Genomic DNA, 18,796 nt, shown 5'->3' on the forward strand with positions numbered 1-18,796 from the left:
TCCTTGCATGGATGGGACCAAGGTTAGTAAAGACTACTTTACCAAAGACCACTTCATCACAAGAGCATGAAGGAAAGAGCAAGGTCATGAGCTGGCTGAGGTCCAGCCCATCATCTCTGTTCAGCCCGTTACAGTCTATAACCAGAAACATCGAACAGAGCATGGCACTGAATTGGCCTCATTCACTCCTCCATAGTGCAACACCAGATACCCAGAGACAAGAGCAGATCAAAGCTAAGAAATCAAAGACAAGCAGATTCTAAGTGGAGAGCATGCAGACAAAGGGTATTCCCTGCTGCTGTGGGAAAGAAGCCCTCCCACCCCAGGCACCACCTGTGGGAGGAGAGACAAGAAGATGCCTCCTGAAAGAGAGGAAAACCAGTCTCAGCAGGGAGCTTGAACTAGAAATGACAAGACAGTTATTACCATGAACCCTAGCTAAGTTGAGGGATAAATTTTAAATGGAAATTTCAGTCCACACAAACATCCCTTGCTAGTGCACAAGATGAAATCGGTGATAAAAATAGAGAATATTACATTTATGTATATTTCAGTTTTAGAGGACACACTTTTAAGCCCATTACAGAAAGAAAATTCGTAAATCTTTTCTTGTTTTTAAAAGTACAGAGTTGTCACCTCTGTGAACTCTTTTTATTTCCTCCAGCTCAAAATTACTGCTGTGTTTATTTAATCTGTAAAACCTTGCTCACTGTCTCTAAAGTGGGGGCTTCTTGAGAGGAAGTATTGTGTCTTACTCTTCAATATCTCTTTAAAGTCAAGTAAAGACACATAGAGACAGCTTAACAAATAGTGGATAAAGAAAGAAATGAATGAATAAACAAATGCTGAAATCACCCTGCAGTTAGTGATACTGAGTGGGGAGGGTGGTGGGGACAGGGGAGACACGAATCTGACTACTCCCACTCAGCACAGACAGAAGTGGAGTAAGGAGCCAGGGACACACCAGACGAAGGAACCAGATACAGAAGGCCTTCTTCAAATCCCATTCTGGGGACGGTCTAATGACATTTAATTTCTGCACAAAATTGTACCTCAGAAACTTCACCAAGGCAAGAAAAAAAAAAAAAACTGACAGCATTGCTACCAAGGACGTGGCATCAATAGTAATATTCATCAAATAGCTGTTTTTCTGTCTCCCAGTGACTCATTCTGGCCAATGAAACGTGGGTGTTGTGACCTGTGTCACTTCTGAGTAGAGGCATGAAAACCCCATGCGACTCTCTGGTTTCTCTCTTTCCTGCCCCAGAAGCTGCGTGTTCCACTTGGTACATGTGTAAGCTAGTGGAGCCTCACTGACCACAGCACGTTTGCAGGTTGGTAATGAATGTGTGTATGCATGTGTGTGTTCCTTCTGAGATTTGGGAGTCAGTTGTTCCAGCATCAGAACAGAGCCTATTCTGAAGATGTGAAAGGAAGACAAAATCTGCCACATGAAGCAGGTACTTTTCTGGATCTCCTCTTCCTTCTGTGTCTTCATCCCAAGCTGCTCCCTCAGGTCTCAACTTGATTCCTCTTTGGGGCTTGGTTGATTCCTAGTCACCATCACTGATTGACCAACAACTGGATCCAAACTTCTGTTTAAGAGCATCCACACCTGGTGCAGCTCCTCCTTCCTTTACATCAGTTTGTGCTGACAGTTGTGCTTCCATTTCCCCATTTTTGTCTCTGAGCATCTTGACCTTCATCCTTAAACAGCTCTCCTTTGCTCTGAGTTAGTCAGTTCATCATCTTTGATCTTATTTTTACATTCTACCAATCCTGTACTAATGAAAAAGCAGCATGTACTTTCCAAACCTCTTCTGTTTCTTCTTGATTTCCAGAACAAATCTGATTCCTGGATTTAGTTCTCCATGTAGTTGATTAAATTCTTCACCTTTGGGTAAGAAATGATTTTGCTGAATTTTTTTTTCCCCTCAACTGAAGCAAATGGCACATTCAAAACCTATCTCCTTGTGACCATGTAACCGAAAGGTATGTGTGAGGGATCCGGCTGCTAACCGCTCAAAAGCCAGTATACAGGCCAGGTTGGTGGAAAGGAAAGTTTGTTTTATTTCAGATGCCAGCAACTGGTGAGGAGGGTGGTGGAAATCTGTACAAGGGCCGACTCCGCCCACCCCATGACAAGAAGAGGGTGAGAGCTTCTATAGACAGAGCCGGGGTGGGGGGAGGTTATATGCAGAAACAGCACAGTCATCTCTAACAGTCATCTTCAAATTGGTCATCAGTGGTCTGATTAGCATCATCTTGGTGGTTTTCAGTTCAGTTCAGTCGCTCAGTCGAGTCCAACTCTTTGCGACCCCATGGCCTGCAGCACACCAGGCTTCCCTGTCCATCACCAACTCCTGGAACTTGCTCAAACTCATGTCCATTGAGTCGGTGATGCCATCCAAAACATCCACTAAGTTGTTTTAGGTACAGTTGATCTTTAGTGCCTGGGTGTACTTGTTCCCATGTCTTTGTGGTCAGTTCTCAGAATTGTGGATGCTCAAGTCCTGGGTACAGTGTGGTCATCATGTAGTTCACTGCTCCACCTGGTGTTTTGTATCTATAAGACAGCTCACAGGACACGGCTCAGAATATCATCTATAACCCTTGAGAAAAAACTAAATATCCTTACTGTGCTTAATGACTACATTATTATTATTTAATCTCCTCTGACTGTTTTCCTTTGTATCCACGTTTCTCACTTCTCCAATTAAACGTATTCTTTGACTAAAGTTTTCCACAGGCAAAAGGCAGGCAGAAGACACGGTGAGGGGGCAAGGATCATAGTCCTCTCTGCTTCAACTGCAGCCCTAGGGCCTCCCTCAGGACTTGGAAGGGGCTGGTGCAAGGAGAAGCTCTGAAGAACACATTTCATTAACTTCATGATTAACCCACCTCTGCTCAGAGCTGATGTAATTACCAACTGCAGAGCTATTGAGTTCTTGTGGGTGGTGATTCTTAAACCACTGCAACCTAAGGTTAGCACCTCTGGGGTGGCATCAGAGCTCAAAGCCTGAGTGATTGCTCAGACTCAAAGTCTATGAACTGAGGCTCTATTGCACATGGAGCTTTGGTGCAGCTGAGTCCTGCCCGCAGACCAGCCTCAGAACACTGGAAATACAGCAAAATGTGTTCCTCCTTTAACATCAAAGACTCTGTGAACAGATCTCTTTTCCTTGTCATCAAATGCTTCCCAATCTGGGCATGCTAACCAAGGCTCCTGCAGTCTGCAGGCCTTGTCTGAGGCCTTGCCAAGGCCCAGGGTTGGAGTGAGGCCTGTGCCTGTGTATAAGCTCTATATTCCCCCTCTCTATAACTTCACAGATGCTCAGCTAATATTTATTGAATGGCTGAATGGCACTGTACTAAATATTGAAGATAAATTGTCTTAAATATAAATAAATGTTTCTGAGAACATCATTTAGCTAATATTTTTCTTTTAAAGGCAAATGTTTATGGCAATTAGCAAGGCAAAATTTCATTTTCAAAAACAAGCAGCTATCACCAACAAATATGTCACAACAAATACTGCAAATCTCTATCTCTAAGGATACACAAGACAAACCACAAAGTACCTACATGTGGCTTCTTAATAAGTCTTAATCAAACCCAACTGAGGAGACAGGATATTCATATGATTTATCATTGGCAGTTTTTTCATTAAAACCACACAGCAATATCACAGGAAGAAAATTTGCAATTAAAAAAGTACAGCTGCACCATCGATATGACATAAGGAAGGAGATGAGGTGCCAAAAGATTTCTTTGGCTTAAAATAACAGACAGCTTAATTAGTGTTTCACTTTTCAAAGGACAGTCCTCTTCGGCTGATCTTGAAAGATGATGTGGAGACCAGGACAACTCAACTGTTCTGCACAACAGTTAGAACTGTGAACTGATACATTTGGATAATGTTGCTCTTTGAGTCCCTTCTTGTTACTTTTTGTGAATCTACTGTAGGTTTTTACATTTTTGTTGCCACATGGCTCACATAAAACATGGCTCACATAAAACATCTTAGTGGGACAACAGTAAATACTACACTGATAACAAATTAATTCCAATGACATGCAAAAGCTCTACCTTTTTATCCCCTTCTATGCATTTTGTTTTGGATGTCACAATTTACCTCTCTCTATATTGTGTATCCACTAACAAAATATTTTTCTCTATAGCTATTTTAATACTTTCCTTAGACTAAAGCTAACTGACTAGCACACTACCATATTACAGTGTCAGAGGATGCTGAATTGGATTCAGTATTTACATTTACAAGTCTGTTGCATATTTTCACTTCTTTCATATAACAATTAGCATCCTTCATTTAGCTTGAGGAACTCCCCTCAGCAATCTTGTAAGACAAGCCTAATGAATTCCCTCAACTGTTGTTTGTTTGGGAAAGTCTTTATATCGTCTTCATTTATGAAAAACAACCTTCCTGAGAAAAGTATTCATGGTTGGTAGGCTTTTTTTTTCTCCTAAAGTTTGAATATATCATCCTTTCTCTCCTGGACAGTCAGGTTTCTACTTAAAAGTCCACTGATATTTTTAAGGGAATTTCTTTTTGGTGAGCATTTACTTTTATCTTGCTGCTTATAAAATTCTCTCTTCTTCTTGATTACAAGCAATGTGTCTTGGGGATGATCATTTTGAATGAACTCTGAGGAGTGACCTATTAGCTACATGAACTTGGATGTCTAAATCTCATCAGATTTGGGACTTATCTGGTATTATTTCTTTAAGTATAATCTGTGTCCCTTTCTCCCTCTCTTCTCCTTCTGGGACTCCAATAATGTGCAGGTTGTTTCTGTGAAAGTTACCCCATAGTTCACACAGGTTCTTTCACTCTTTTTCATTCCTCTTTTTCTTTGTCCCCTGGCTGGGTAATCTCAATGGTCCTGCATTCTAAGTTACAGAGTCTTCTGCTGTTGTTGATGCTCTAGGTAGCATCAACAATTTTTCATTTTGTTGCATTCCATTCATTGTAGTCTTAAGCAATTGATCTAACCAGTCCATCCTAAAGGAATTCAGTCCTGAATATTCATTGGAAGGACTTATGCTGAAGTTGAAACGCCAATATTTTGACAACCTGATGGGAAGAACTGACTCATTAGGAAAGACCCTAATGCTGGGAAAGATTTGGGGCAGGAGGAAAAAGGAATGACAGGAGATGAAACAATTGGATGATGGCATCACCGACTCAATGATCATGAGTTTGGGCAAGCTCTAGGAGTTGGTGATGGAGAGGGAAGCCTGGCGTGCTGCGGTCCATGGGGTCACAAAGAGTCAGACACGACTGAACCACTGAACTGAACTGAATCTTAAGCAACTGAATCTCTGTTTGGTTCATTTTTCTGTTTTGTTCCTTCTGTTATTCTCTTTGCCTCACTGCAAAGCTTGAGGGACCTCAGTTCCCCTACTGGGATTGAATCCAGACAACAGCATCAAATCCTAACCACTAAATCATCAGCAAACTCCCTGTTTATTTCCTTTTTTTATGATTTCCATCTCTGTTAAAAAAAAATCTGAATTTATTCTGTGAAGTAACACCCTAGCTCAACAATTACTGAGCCCTAGCTCAATAATTACTGAGCCTGAGCTCTAGGACCCGCAAATCACAAATAAGAGGCGATGCTGCAACCCCTGAAGCCTGGGTGCCTAGAACCTGTTCACAATAAGAGAAGCCCGCACATAGAGAAACCTGCTGCCCACAAAGAAGAGTAGTGCCTGCTTGCTGCATTTGGAGAAAGCCCATGTGCAGCAACAAAGACTCATGCAATCAAAAATTAAAATCAATAATAATGATGATGAGAAATTTTTTTTAATCTTATTTTCTTCTTATATTGTCTTCCTGAATTTAATTGTTTATCTGTGTTTTCTTGGAGTTCACTGAGCTTCTTCATGTGTGTGTGCCTTATTTCATCATATGTCATCTATTTCATCACTTCCCAAGTGAATATCCATGTGAGCTGCTCTGGAAGAAGCCCTGGGCATCTTCCCATCCCCAAGCACAGCCTAGAACTATGAAGACTGCAAGCATGAGTGTAGGTTGGAGCCCTAGAAACCATCCAGAGTCATCAACCAAGTAACTGGGTGGGTCCAGCTCACAATCAGGCCAGCACTCTCAGGTTTTATATTAGTTCAGCAGCTTCTCCACATGTCCACAATGGAATTGGCCAGGGGTGGGGGTGGGGGGCAGAGAGGGTTGCAGGGGTAGTGCTGTGTAAACATAATCTTTACTTTGTCACTTCTTCATGCCAGCTCTCTCTACACTGAGGAGTCACAGCAGGATCACAATTACATTTTCAATTCAGTTCAGTTCAGTCACTCAGTCGTGTCCCACTCTTTGTGACCCCATGAATCACAACACGCCAGGCCTCCCTGTCCATCACCAACTCCCGGAGTTCACCCAAACTCATGTCCATCAAGTCGGTGATGTCATCCAGCCATCTCATCCTCTGTCGTCCCCTTCTCCTCCTGCCCCCAATCATTCCCAGTATCAGGGTCTTTTCCAATGAGTCAACACTTCCCATGAGGTGGCCAAAATACTGGAGTTTCAGCTTCAGCATCAGTCCTTCCAATGAACACCCAGTACTGATCTCCTTTACAATGGACTGGTTGGATCTCCTTGCAGTCCAAGGGACTCTCAAGAGTCTTCTCCAACACCACAGTTAAAAACCACAGCCTTGACTAAATGGACCTTTGTTGCAAAGTAATGTCTCTGCTTTTGAATATGCTGTCTAGGTTTGTCATAACTTTTCTTCCAAGGAGTAAGCATCTTTTAATTTCATGGCTGCAATCACCATCAGTAGTGATTTTGGAGCCCCCAAAAAATAAAGTCTGACACTGTATAAGCAATATGGAAACAATCTTGAAACATCTGAAAAATAGATGTTTCCAAAGAAGCCCCTTGGTCTGAAATTCTTCCTCTAAGAGATCAGTCATGTCAGATGCTTCCATCCATATCTCTGAAACATAAATAGCCAAATGTTCTTGATCTTTCTATCTACATCTATTCTTCTGGATATCCTCTGCCTAGGTCTCCATTTTCTTGCCTTCTTGTCCAATCTGAATACAGGGTGTGGGTGAGCACCAATTTGCCTTCCATCAACTTGAAGACATATATGAACTGATATAATTCACTTAGAAGGAGAGATCCTTGGAGAGACAAGAAATAGCAGCATCCTAAAGAAATGGTAGGAAGAGATGGAAAAGAAAGAATGGATTTATAAGGATTGGATAATCAGATAGACATAGGAGATGAGCAAAGAGGTGTCTGTATCCACTAAAGGAATAAATGAGAGATGAAAAAGGAAGAGGTAGTTATGTTCAGTTAGAGTTTTAATTGGCCTGTGAATATTGAGGCAGGATAAGGAAAGCTATATCCATTCTCTCCCACCAGCCAACCTTCCACTTTGAAACTCATACACAGTCTGGTGTCCAAGAACAAGTTACAAACTGGTGATGTGACATCTCAGAGGTGTTTATAATTATTTGCTTTGTTTTGGTTTGTTTTGTTTTCCCATGAGTTCATCTTGTTAGGAAGGAGTGTGTGAATATAGACCAAGTTTACATCCTTAATAGTGACCTGGAGCACTTGAGAGCATGCCCTCATTAGCCTTTAAGACAAGTGAGAAAGCAGGTCAGCTCACTCATCTTTCATTTCCTTTGAGAAAGATGGCATTTGAGGGCCAATCCTCTAAAAGCGTTTGACATGGAGCTTGATAAATTAACAGCACAGCAAAAAGTTAATTTTTAAGAATATTTCATTTTGAGCAATTTTCATATGACACAATTCCAGGTCAGCACTACTCTATTGAAATACAGGCAATTAGAATATCTGAGGCTTCATCTCATATTTAATACAGCATCACAGAAAGTCACTGGGGATGTTCCCAGGGCACTGAGTTCAACATCATCGTACCCAGCATCCCCTTTCTTCCCCTGGAGCAGCCAGAAGCTCTCTTCTCCTTCCCCAGGATCAGCTACCTCTCTGGAGAAGTTCAGACAAGAGCCTGAAATAGAAAAGAGAAGTTTGATTAGAACTGAGACACGAGGATGGGACAGAACCCTCTGGTGGAAGGGAGTCAAGCAAGTGCTTATGACAAAGCATCCCTGGGACCCAGGTGTGGGGAGGGAGGCTCAGGCTATTTCACATGAGTTCCAGTGAGGATGGATCTCAGCTGTCCTCTCAGATCCAGTGCATGTGGTCTCCTGGGCCTCAGTGCATGGGGAAATCCTGCATAACAGGAGACCCATACTCAGGAGCTCTGGGAGACCTGCTTCCAGGCAATACAATACCAAGGAGATGCCCAGCAATGGTAAGAATCATAAAAGGGAATTTAAATGTTCTCCTTTCACAGGTGATAGATGCAAATTCACAATTAGAGGGAGACTGGAAACAGGAAAAATCTGAATTCCTCACTCACAACCCAAGTCTGCTCTTAGTTGACTTGACTCCTGTTCCCAAATGTCCACAAATAGTATCACAGGTGTACCCACAGATATCTCCTCCCCGGAAACTACACAGGCCCTCAGATGGAGAAACACTCTTTTCTAGAGAATGAGGGTCTTCTTGCAGCTACTGAAATATCAGTTTATTGTGATACACTCAGTCAAAGGCTTTGGCATAGTTAATAAAGCAGAAATAGATGTTTCTCTGGAACTCTCTCGCTTTTTCAATGATCCAGCGAATTTTGGCAATTTGATCTCTGGTTCCTTTGCCTTTTCTAAATCCAGCTTGAACATTGAGAATTTCATGGTTCATGCCTTGTTGAAGCCTGGCTTAGAGAATTTTGAGCATTACTTTGCTAGAGTGTGAGAAGAGTGCAACTGTGCGGTAGTTTGAACATTCTTTGGCATCGCCTTTCTTTGGGATTGGAATGAAAACTGACCTTTTCCAGTCCTATGGCTTGGAAAGATATTATTAAAACTGCTAAGTTTTCCAAATTTGCTGGCATATTGAGTGCAGCACTTTCACAGCATCATCTTTTAGGATTTGAAAGAACTCAACTAGTATTCCATCACCTCCACTAGCTTTGTTCATAGTGATGCTTCCTAAGGTCCACTTGACTTCACATCCCAAAATATCTGGCTCTAGGTGAGTGATCACACCATCTGATTATCTTGGTCATGAAGATTTTTTTCTATAGTTTTGTGTGTTCTTGCCACCTCTTCTTAATATCTTCTGCTTCTGTTAGGTCCATAATATTTCTGTCCTTTATTGTACCCATCTTTGCATGAAATATTCCCTTGGTATCTGTAATTTTCTTGACCAGATCTCTAGTCTTTCCCATTCCATTGTTTTCCTCTGTTTCTTTGCACTGATCAGTGAGGAAGGCTTTCTTATCTCTCCTTGCTAATCTTTGGAACTCTGTATTCAAATGGATATATCTTTCCTTTTCTCCTTTGGTTTCACTTTTTGTCTTTTCTCAGCTATTTGTAAGGCCTCCTCAGACAACCATTTTGCCTTTTTGCATTTCTTTTTCTTGAGGATGGTCTTGATCCCTGCCTCCTGTACAATGTCACAAACCTCCGACCATAATTCATCAGGCACTCTGCCTGTCAGACGTAATCCCCTGAATCTATTTGTCACTTCCACTGTATAATCATAAGGAATTTGATTTAGGTCATACCTGAATGGCCTAGTGGGTTTCTCTACCTTCTTCAATTTAAGTCTGAATTTGGCAATAAGGACTTCATGATCTGAGCCACAGTCAGCTCCCAGTCTTGTTTTTGCTGATAGTATAGAGCATCTCCATCTTTGGCTGCAAAGAATATAATTAATCTGATTTCAGTACTGACCATCTGATGATGTCCACGTGTAGAGTTTTCTCTTGTGTTGTTGGAAGAGGGTGTTTGTTATGACCAGTGTGTTCTCTTGGCAAAACTCTATTAGCTTTTGCCTTGCCTCATTTTGTACTCCAGGGCCAAATTTGGCTGTTACTCCAGGTATCTCTTGACTTCCTACTTTTGCATTCCAGTCCCTTATAATCAAAAGGACCTCTTTTTTAGATGATAGTTCTAAAAGGTCATGTAGGTCTTCATAGAATGGCAACTTCAGCTTCTTCAGCATTACTGATTCAGCATAGACCTGGATTACTGTGATACTGAATGGTTTGCCTTCATGTATGTGACCGTGCAAAGATATTATTAAAACACTTGTTCTACCTTTGAATTTGGTTTAGTTCAGTTCAGTCACTCAGTCATGCCTGACTCTCTGTGACCCCATGAACTGCAGCACACCAGGGTTCCCTGTCTATCACCAACTCCCAGAGCTTGCTCAGACTCATATCCATCGAGTTGGTGATACCATCCAACCACCTCATCCTCTGTCATCACCTTCTCCTCCTACCTTCAATCTTTCCCAGCATCAGGGTCTTTTCTAAGGAGTCAGTTCTTCACATCAGGTGGCCAAGGTATTGGAGCTTCTACTTCAGCTCCATCCTACCAATGAATATTCAAGATTGATTTCCTTTAATATGACTGGGTTGATCTCCTTGCCATCCAAGGGTCGCTAAAGAGTCTTCTCCAGCACTACAGTTCAAAAGCATCAATTCTTCATTCTTTTAAATATGTTCAATTAATCGATAAGTTTCTCTTTCGGCCATGACATAATGCTTGTGGGATCTTAGTTCCTTGACCAGGGTTGAACCTAGGCCCTAGCAGTGAAAGTGCAGAATCCTAACCTCTGGACCACCAGGAGATTCTGTAATCTATAAACCTTTATGCAATATATCACATACAAAGTGATAAGTTTATGTCACATTATGGAGACATAAATGCCAAAAGCAGAGTGATTCCTCACTCCTTGCAAGGAGTCTGACAGCATTAAATATGGCATATGGTCAAGATGATGGTATCAAATGTATAAGATTACCTATATTTTGAATCTCTAGGGAGGCTGGGCATTGAGGAGCACAAATTCACCCTTATCATATAGAAAGATTGCAGGAGATGAACTGACCCCACTCACCTGTCTGAGAGGACCTCACCCCATCCTCCTTCTCTGGGGGTACTTCCTCCTCATTTCCCTGAAAGGGAGAAGGAGTTCCAGGCACTGGTACTTCTTCAGCATCATCGTAATTTTCAGCAGGGACATCAGTCCTCTGATCTGGGGGTTCCAAGAGCAGACATGGGAGTGTATAAAACCACAAAGTGGGTTGGTCTGGGGAATACCTAAGATACCTTATGACCCAGAGTTTCTGAGTTTCTGAATAGAGGCACCAGTCACTCCTTGTTTCAAAAGACTTTTTTCTCTAAGATCCATGTTTCATTTTGATGTGTCCATAAGCCAAAACATGATTTTACATATCTTAATATTTTCTGGTGGAAACTACATATCTCAAAGCAACTCTTCCACCACTGAGCATTGCTAAAGTACTTTGAAAAATTGTGCTTTACAGATGTTAATTTTTAAAACATTGTGTGCCTGTGGTGATTCTGGACACAGAGAGACCAGTCCCGACGTGACACATCACAGAACAGCCAGAAAAGGAGAAGGACGAACCCCATCTGGACACAAGGGATGCCTCTGGTCCATCAAAGGAAAACCATTCCCCTTAAATCTCCTCTCTATAAGGGAAACTCTCCTCCCCAGAGCCTAGCCGAGGCAGGTCCACCTCTATTTCCTGGACTGGATCTGTAGTCACTGTTGTCCTCACCATCCCTGGTGTAATACGGCAGTTTAGTCAGTGAGAAATCTGACGGGAAGCCTCAAGTGGAGACAAACATCACACAACACACAGCATGACCCTCCCCACACCCACGGGACCTGTGTTAAGGCTGAGAAGGGACAGGCCTGGATTCTGCAGTGTAGACAGAGGCTGGGAGGTCACGGGGCTCTGAGAGGCCATCCTGCCTCTTTGGAGGAGCCGTCTCTGTGAGCCTGGGGCACACATGAGGTCTGCAGATGCTGAGAAGATGTGCACAGCTAGTGGGTGGTGACAACCAGAGATCCCAGGAGGACAGACAGAGACACTCACCTGGGCTGCCCAGACCTTCCTTCTGGGTCAGAAGGTAATCGAGCTCCTCATACACAGCTTCAGCAAGAGCATCTCCATAGCTAGATAAGGCTGAGAGACCCCCCAGCAGGTCAGAGAAGCTTCCCCAGATACCCCGATCCAGCCAGCCCACCTTCATCTCCCTGGTGCTCACATGGGGGCTGCCAGGACCTCAGCATCGTCTCCTACCCCATGCACCATGTTAGCACCTTCTCCCTCATCTGACCCTGATTACAGCTCAGGGCCAACTCTGTCTGGTCTCACAGGAGAGGCCATGACTTATGAGAGTTCACACCCCAGTCCTAAGAACCTCTGTCTATTCAGCCCTTAGAGCTCAGCACGGAGCACATGGAGTCTGCAACTCAGAACAGTACCTGGCCCAGGTTCCCCTCCTCACATCTGCTCCATCTCCTGCCTCCACACACTCTCCCTGGTCCCCAGTTCCCCCTGCAGCCCACCTCTGCGCTCTGCTCTCCATCTGAGCAGCTGAGTCACCAGGATGACGAGGACCAGGAAGAGAAGGGCCCCCAGGATAAGGCAGAGGATCCCAGGCAGGGAGAAGATGCCAGGGAGAGAATTTGAGGTTGTTCTGGTCCCTAAGGAGAACAGGGAAAAGGGCTGGAGATAGTCTTGGGCACAGAGAAATCTCCTGTGTCAGCATTTTCAGGAGCTCTGGACAATGGCGTCTCAGCCTCATACAATGTCAGGGCTCCCCTGGGTCTTGTCCTGAGACAAGTCAACTCCACTCTGGCCAGTGTGGCCCCGAGGCAGAGATTGGGATTGTCAGGAAGCTGCCCTGCCGAGACAGTCTCTGAGGACCCAGCTCATCCCTTCCCTTGGGCTTCAGGAGACAGAGCATCAAACAGTCCAGGGACCTGCACCTCTCTGATGAGGAGCAACACTCAAGGGCAGGTGGGAGATCCTTAGATTCTACAACATGGAAACCAGACTTTTTGGACCCCGGGCATGAGAACATTAGACCCTGGACATCAAGGCAGGGGATTTCCCCAGTGTAATGCCCTGGCTCCTCCCCAACAGCCATGGCTCCTCAGACTCTTTCCTCTTCTGAGTTGTCAGAGGGCCCACAGAATAGGTCCCCAGTATCTGAGTATTCTCTACTGCCCGTGGATGGATCACAGTACCTGCTGTAGTCATGGGCAATGTTGTCGTTACACCTAAAGAGAAAAACAGTAGTGTGGGGAAGAAGAATTGGCCAGAACGCAGGGCAAACCATTTTTCCCTCCTGAGCCTGAAATCACCCCTCTCAGTCTCCACAGCATCAGTGTCCAGTCCTCCCAGCTCCCTCATCCTAGATCAGAGCCCCAGCACCCGGGATGTCTGAACACACACTCCCCACCACGCCCGGCCCAGCCCACTGCCCCTGCACTGCCCCCAGCTCACCCAGGGTGGACCCCGAGCCCCTCACTCACCAGAGCACCTCATACCAGCATCCTCCTCGTGCTTGCAGTCGCTCTGCCCCCAGGGCTCCGCAGCACAGTCCCACAGGGAGGACTCCCGGCCCCCACACCGCACCTCATCCAGCCAGATGCTCCCATTTCCAGGGCCAAATGCTGCAGATCTCAGGGCTTCCAGGGCCTGGCCACAGCCCAGCTGCTGACACACCACCTCAGCCTCTGCCAGGCTCCAGGAGTCATCGCACACGGTGCCCCAGGAGCCACTGTGCCACACCTCCACCCGCCCTGAGCACTTGCTGTGTCCTCCTCTGAGCCGGAGCTTCTCTGTCTGAAAAGGCAGCAGCCCCTCCTGTGACTCCCCTGGTGAGAGGAAGGACCCCCTGGGAGCCACACGCAATGGGGCGGGGCCAGCGTACCTGTGCAGGGGGCAGCAGTTGGACAGCTCTTGGGTCTTCTTCCTGCAAACAAAAGGGAAATAGTGGATCAGAAATAGCTGAGGGTGTTCCTGTCTCCACATAAGATTATCTAAGACCCACGGCTCAGTGCAAATGACATGTGAAAACAGGCTCATTATCTCCTGGACTGAAACATTCACTGCATCTGATCACCAGCTGAAATATCTTTAAATATTTACTTGTTTATCAGTCTTCACACCCCACAGCAAATATAAACACAGACATCTACGAATGTACACACTCCCCTCTGAATGAAAGTTCCATTAGAAGAAGGACCTTATATATCTTATATGTGCCATGTTTCTGCTATTAGGACAGTACCTGCACATTGTATGCACTCATTCAACAAATATCTATGGAAAACCATTTTGAAATACCTAGAGAGGGGCTTGATAAATATTTATTATATGAATGAATAGACAAATAAAATTCAGTGAAATAAAATTTCTTTTTTAAAATTCATACTAATCAGTGAAATAGTAAACCAAATATAAATTAATGGTAACAGTCTATGATAATAGTTCATATTAAAAATAATCAGTCCAGAAGCACAGAGTCAATTTATATTCAAAATCTCATGTACATAATTTTAATGGAAAATTATTAGATAGATTATAAACTACTCTTACCTATTATTCAGTGTGACAAGTGGGCAAGTGAAGACTACTGTTGTAAAAGGAAACTCTCTTTTCTGAATTTATTTTTAATTGGAAGATAATTGCTCCACAATGTAGTGTTGGTTATGTGTGTGTGTGTGTGTGTGTTAGTCACTCAGTCATGTCCAACTCTTTGTGACCCTATGGACTGCAGCCCACCAGGCTCCTCTGTCCATAGGATTTTCCAGACAAACATACTGGAGTGGATTGCTATTTACTTCTCCACTGGATCCTCCCTACCCAGGGAATAAGCCAGGTCTCCCACACTGCAGGCAGTTTCTTTGGGCTCATAGTGTTGGTTAGGAATCTCTTAAAAAGGAAGTATACAGGAAAAACTTAGTAGAATTCTGAAAAGATAAATGGACACATATATGTACACACTGAGTAAGCCAGAAATTCTTGTCAGAGTTAAAAAAAAAGCCTACTGAGAACAATTTGTATTGAGAAGATGCAGAAACAATAAACAAAAGACTGAAAATATACATAAAAGAATTGAAGCTGAGAGAAATAAATATAAATTCAAAAACACAGAAGGGTAAATAGTACCTGTCATAAACTATCAATATTTATATATTCTTTCCAGATCATCCTATCAAAACTCCTACCCACTCTATGCAGAGAACCTCTGAGAAAATGATGGCAGGACCTCTATGAGCGGGTTGCTCATTTTCATGGTCAAAGACTTTACCACCTCTCAATTCACAAGGTTTAATTGTAGGGAAAATATCATCAATAAAAGGTCTCATAGTTTAATGCCTCTTTGGCCTTCAAGTGAAAAAGACAAAGAGATGAGCAAAAAGAGGCAAGGAAGGGAGTGAGCCTCTGCTTTTGAAGAATCTGATCTCACATTCTCTTAGCTATGGGTTTCAGGCAACATCCAGCATACCCTTCAAGGTGCACCTGAATGGGGTGTGTGTGTTTGTGTGTGTGGAGGGGGAGGGAAGGAGAGAGAGAAACAGAGAGAGAAATGTTGAAGGAATAAGGCGCTATGGTTTGACTATTTGTTGCCCTCACCAACATTTATTTATTTCATTCAAAATTTATTGCTGAAATCTCAATTTCCAATGTAACAGTATTTAGTGGTGGAACCTTCTCAAACTCTTCCATAAACAGAAGAAAAGAACACTTCCAAATTCATTTTATGAAGTCAACATTAGTCTGATACCAAAGCCACATAAGGACACCATGAGAAAAGAAAATTATGGGCTAATACTCTGATAAGTACAGGTGCAAAAATTGTCACAAAATATTAGAAAACTGAATTTGACGATACACTAAAAGAATCATATACCATGATGAAGTGATATTTGTTCCAAGGATACAGGATAGTTCAACATTCACAAATTAATCAATGTGATACACCAAATAAACAAAATGAAGGTAAAAATCATATCCTCAAAGGATTCAGAAAAAGTGTTTGACAAATTCAACATCCACTTACAGTAAACTCTTTTATAAAATAGGTATAGAAAAAGATTGCATCTCAACATAATTAAGGCCATATGAAAAGTACACAGCTAACATCATACTTGACTGTAAAAAAACAAAAGCTTTTCCTCTGAAATCAGACACAAGACAAAAATGTCTACTCTCACCACTTTTATTCAACTTAGTTTTGGTAGTCCTATCCAGATCCATCAGGAAATAAAAAGAAACTCAAGATATCCAAATCTGAAAGGAAGAGGCAAAACTGACACTATATGCAGATTGAAAAGTGAAAGTGTTAGACTCAGCCGTGTCTGACTCTTCACAACCCCAAGGACTGCAGCCTGACAGGCTCCTCTGTCCATTGGGATTCTCCAGGCAAGAATACTGGAGTGGGTTGCCATTCCTTCCTCCAGGGGATCTTCCCGACCCAGGGACTGAACCCGGGTCTCTTGCATTGCAGACAGATTCTTTACCATCAGAGTCATGAGAAAAGAAATCCCCTTACATGATATTACATGTAGAAAACACTAAAGACTTCAGCAAAAATATGAGAACTAATACACTCAATAAAGTTGTAGAAGAAAAATTTGTATACAAAAATCATATGCATTTTTTTACAGTAACAACAAACTGCTATAAGAGAAACTGAGAAAACAATTCTATTTACATTTGCATGAAAATAATAAAATATCTAGGAATAAATTTAACCAAGGAGGTGAAAGACATGTACACTGAAAACTATAAACACATTGATGAAAGATACTTAAAATGACTCAAATAAATGGAAAGATATTCTGTGCTCATGGATTGGAAGATATAATATTATTAATATACCCATACTACCCAAAGCAATCTACAGATTCACTGCAATCCTTATCAAAATGTCAATGGAAATTTTCACAGATACTGAAGAAACAATCCTAAAATTTGCATGGAACCACAAAAGACGTCCAATACCAAAGCAATCTTGAGAAAGAATAACAAAGCTGGAGGTGTCGTGCTTCTTGATTTCAAACTATATTACAAAGCTATATTAATCAAAACAGTATGTCGATGGTATAAAAATGAACACAGAGATCAATGGAATAGAATAGAAAGTCCATAAATAAACCCACATTTCTATGGTCAATTAATTTTTGACAAAGAAGCCAAAAATATACACTGGGAAAAGGACAGTTTTTTCAGTAAATGGCATTGGGAACCATGGACAGCCACATGCAAAAAATGAAACTGGACCATTATCTTACATCATTCACAAAAATTAACTCAAAATAGATTAAAGACTTGATCACAAGTCCTGAAGCCATAAAATTTCTACAAGAAAAAACAGAAAATAAAATCCTTTACACCAGTCTTTGTGATGACTTTTTGGATCTGACACCAAAAGCAAAGGGAACAAGAGTAAAAACAAGCAGTTGTGATGACATAAGGCTAAAAAGCTTCTGCCCAATTAAGGAAACCATCAACAAAGTGAAAAATCAACCTGTGTAATTGGGGAAAATATTTGCATATTATATTTATGGTAAGGATTATTATCCAAAATACACAAGGAACTCTTCCAACTCAGTAGCAAAAAACAGTCTGATTTTTTAAAAATGGGCAGAGAACCTGAATAGACATTTTTTTAAAGAATACACACAACTTGCCAATAGGTACATGAAAACATGCTCAACACTATTAATCATCAGAAAATACAAATCAAAACCACAATGAGATATGACCTCATATCCTCTAGAAAGGCTTTTATCAAAAAGAAGAAATAACAGGAGTTGAGGAGAATGTGAAGAGACAGGAAAGCTTTTGCACAGTTAGAGGGAATGTAAGTTGATGCAGCCCCTATAGAAACAGTATTGAGGTGCATCAAAAATTAAAAATAGAACTGCCATATGATTTAGGAATTTCACTTTGGGGTATTTATCTGAAGAAAACAAAAACACTAACTTGAAAACCCAATGTTCATTGCAGCAACATATGTTCAGTTGCTAGGTTGTGTCTGACTCTTTGCAACCCCATGGACTGCAGCATGCCAGGCTCCTCTGTCCTTCACTAACTCCCAAAGTTTGCTCAAATTCATGTCCACTGAACTGGTGATGCTATCTAACTATCTCATCCTCTGTGGCCCCCTTCTTCTTTTGCCTTCAATCTTTCCCAGCATCGGGGTCTTTTCCAATGAGTCAGCTCTTCTCATCACATGGCCAAAGTATTGGAGCTTCAGCTTCAGCATCAGTCCTTCCAATGACTATTCAGGGTTGATTTCCTTTAGGATGGATTGGTTTTATCCCCTTGCTGCCCAAAGGATTCTCAATTCAATTGTGGCATCCAAGCACCACAATTCAAAAAAATCAACTCTTTTTAGCTTCTTCTATAAGCCGGTTCTCACGTCTAGATTTGACTGCTGGAAAAAATATAGCTTTGACCATATGGACCTTTGCCAGCAAAGTGATGTCTCTGCTTTTTAATACTCTGTCTAGCTTTGTCACAGAGGAGCAAGCCTCTTTTAATCTCATGGCTACAGTCACCATCAGCAGTGATTTGGGAGTCCAAGGAAAGAAAATCTGTCACTGTTTCCACTTTCTCCCCTTTTATTTGCCATGAAGTGCTGATGATCTTAGTTTTTAGAAGGTTTTTAGAATGTTTTTAGCTGTAAGCCAGCATTTTCACTCTCCTCTTTCACCCTCAATGAGAGGCTCTTTAGTTCCTCTTCGCTTTCTGCCATTAGAGTGGTATCATCTGTGTATCTGAGGTTGCTGATATTTCTCACAGCAATCTTGATTCCAGCTTGTGATTCATCCAGCCTGGCATTTCCTATGATGTTCTCTGCATACAAGTTAAAT

The 18,796-nt window shown here is 42.3% G+C and overlaps 1 protein-coding gene across 1 annotated transcript in view; it reads right to left on the minus strand.

The window, feature by feature from the left end:
* Window positions 1-7,700: 7,700 nt before the first annotated feature.
* The window catches only part of WC1-8 (protein), a 34,992-nt gene continuing 23,896 nt past the window's right edge, over window positions 7,701-18,796 (minus strand). The window contains 9 exon segments of the mRNA NM_001319904.2: window positions 7,701-7,880; window positions 7,883-8,021; window positions 10,982-11,119; window positions 11,991-12,080; window positions 12,467-12,604; window positions 13,151-13,183; window positions 13,439-13,744; window positions 13,746-13,751; window positions 13,840-13,881. Coding sequence (NP_001306833.2) covers window positions 7,877-7,880; window positions 7,883-8,021; window positions 10,982-11,119; window positions 11,991-12,080; window positions 12,467-12,604; window positions 13,151-13,183; window positions 13,439-13,744; window positions 13,746-13,751; window positions 13,840-13,881 — 896 coding nt within the window. The 3' untranslated portion in view covers window positions 7,701-7,876.

Source organism: Bos taurus, chromosome 5 (assembly GCF_002263795.3).
Source record: "Bos taurus isolate L1 Dominette 01449 registration number 42190680 breed Hereford chromosome 5, ARS-UCD2.0, whole genome shotgun sequence".
In the NCBI taxonomy this organism is placed as follows: Eukaryota; Metazoa; Chordata; class Mammalia; order Artiodactyla; family Bovidae; genus Bos; species Bos taurus.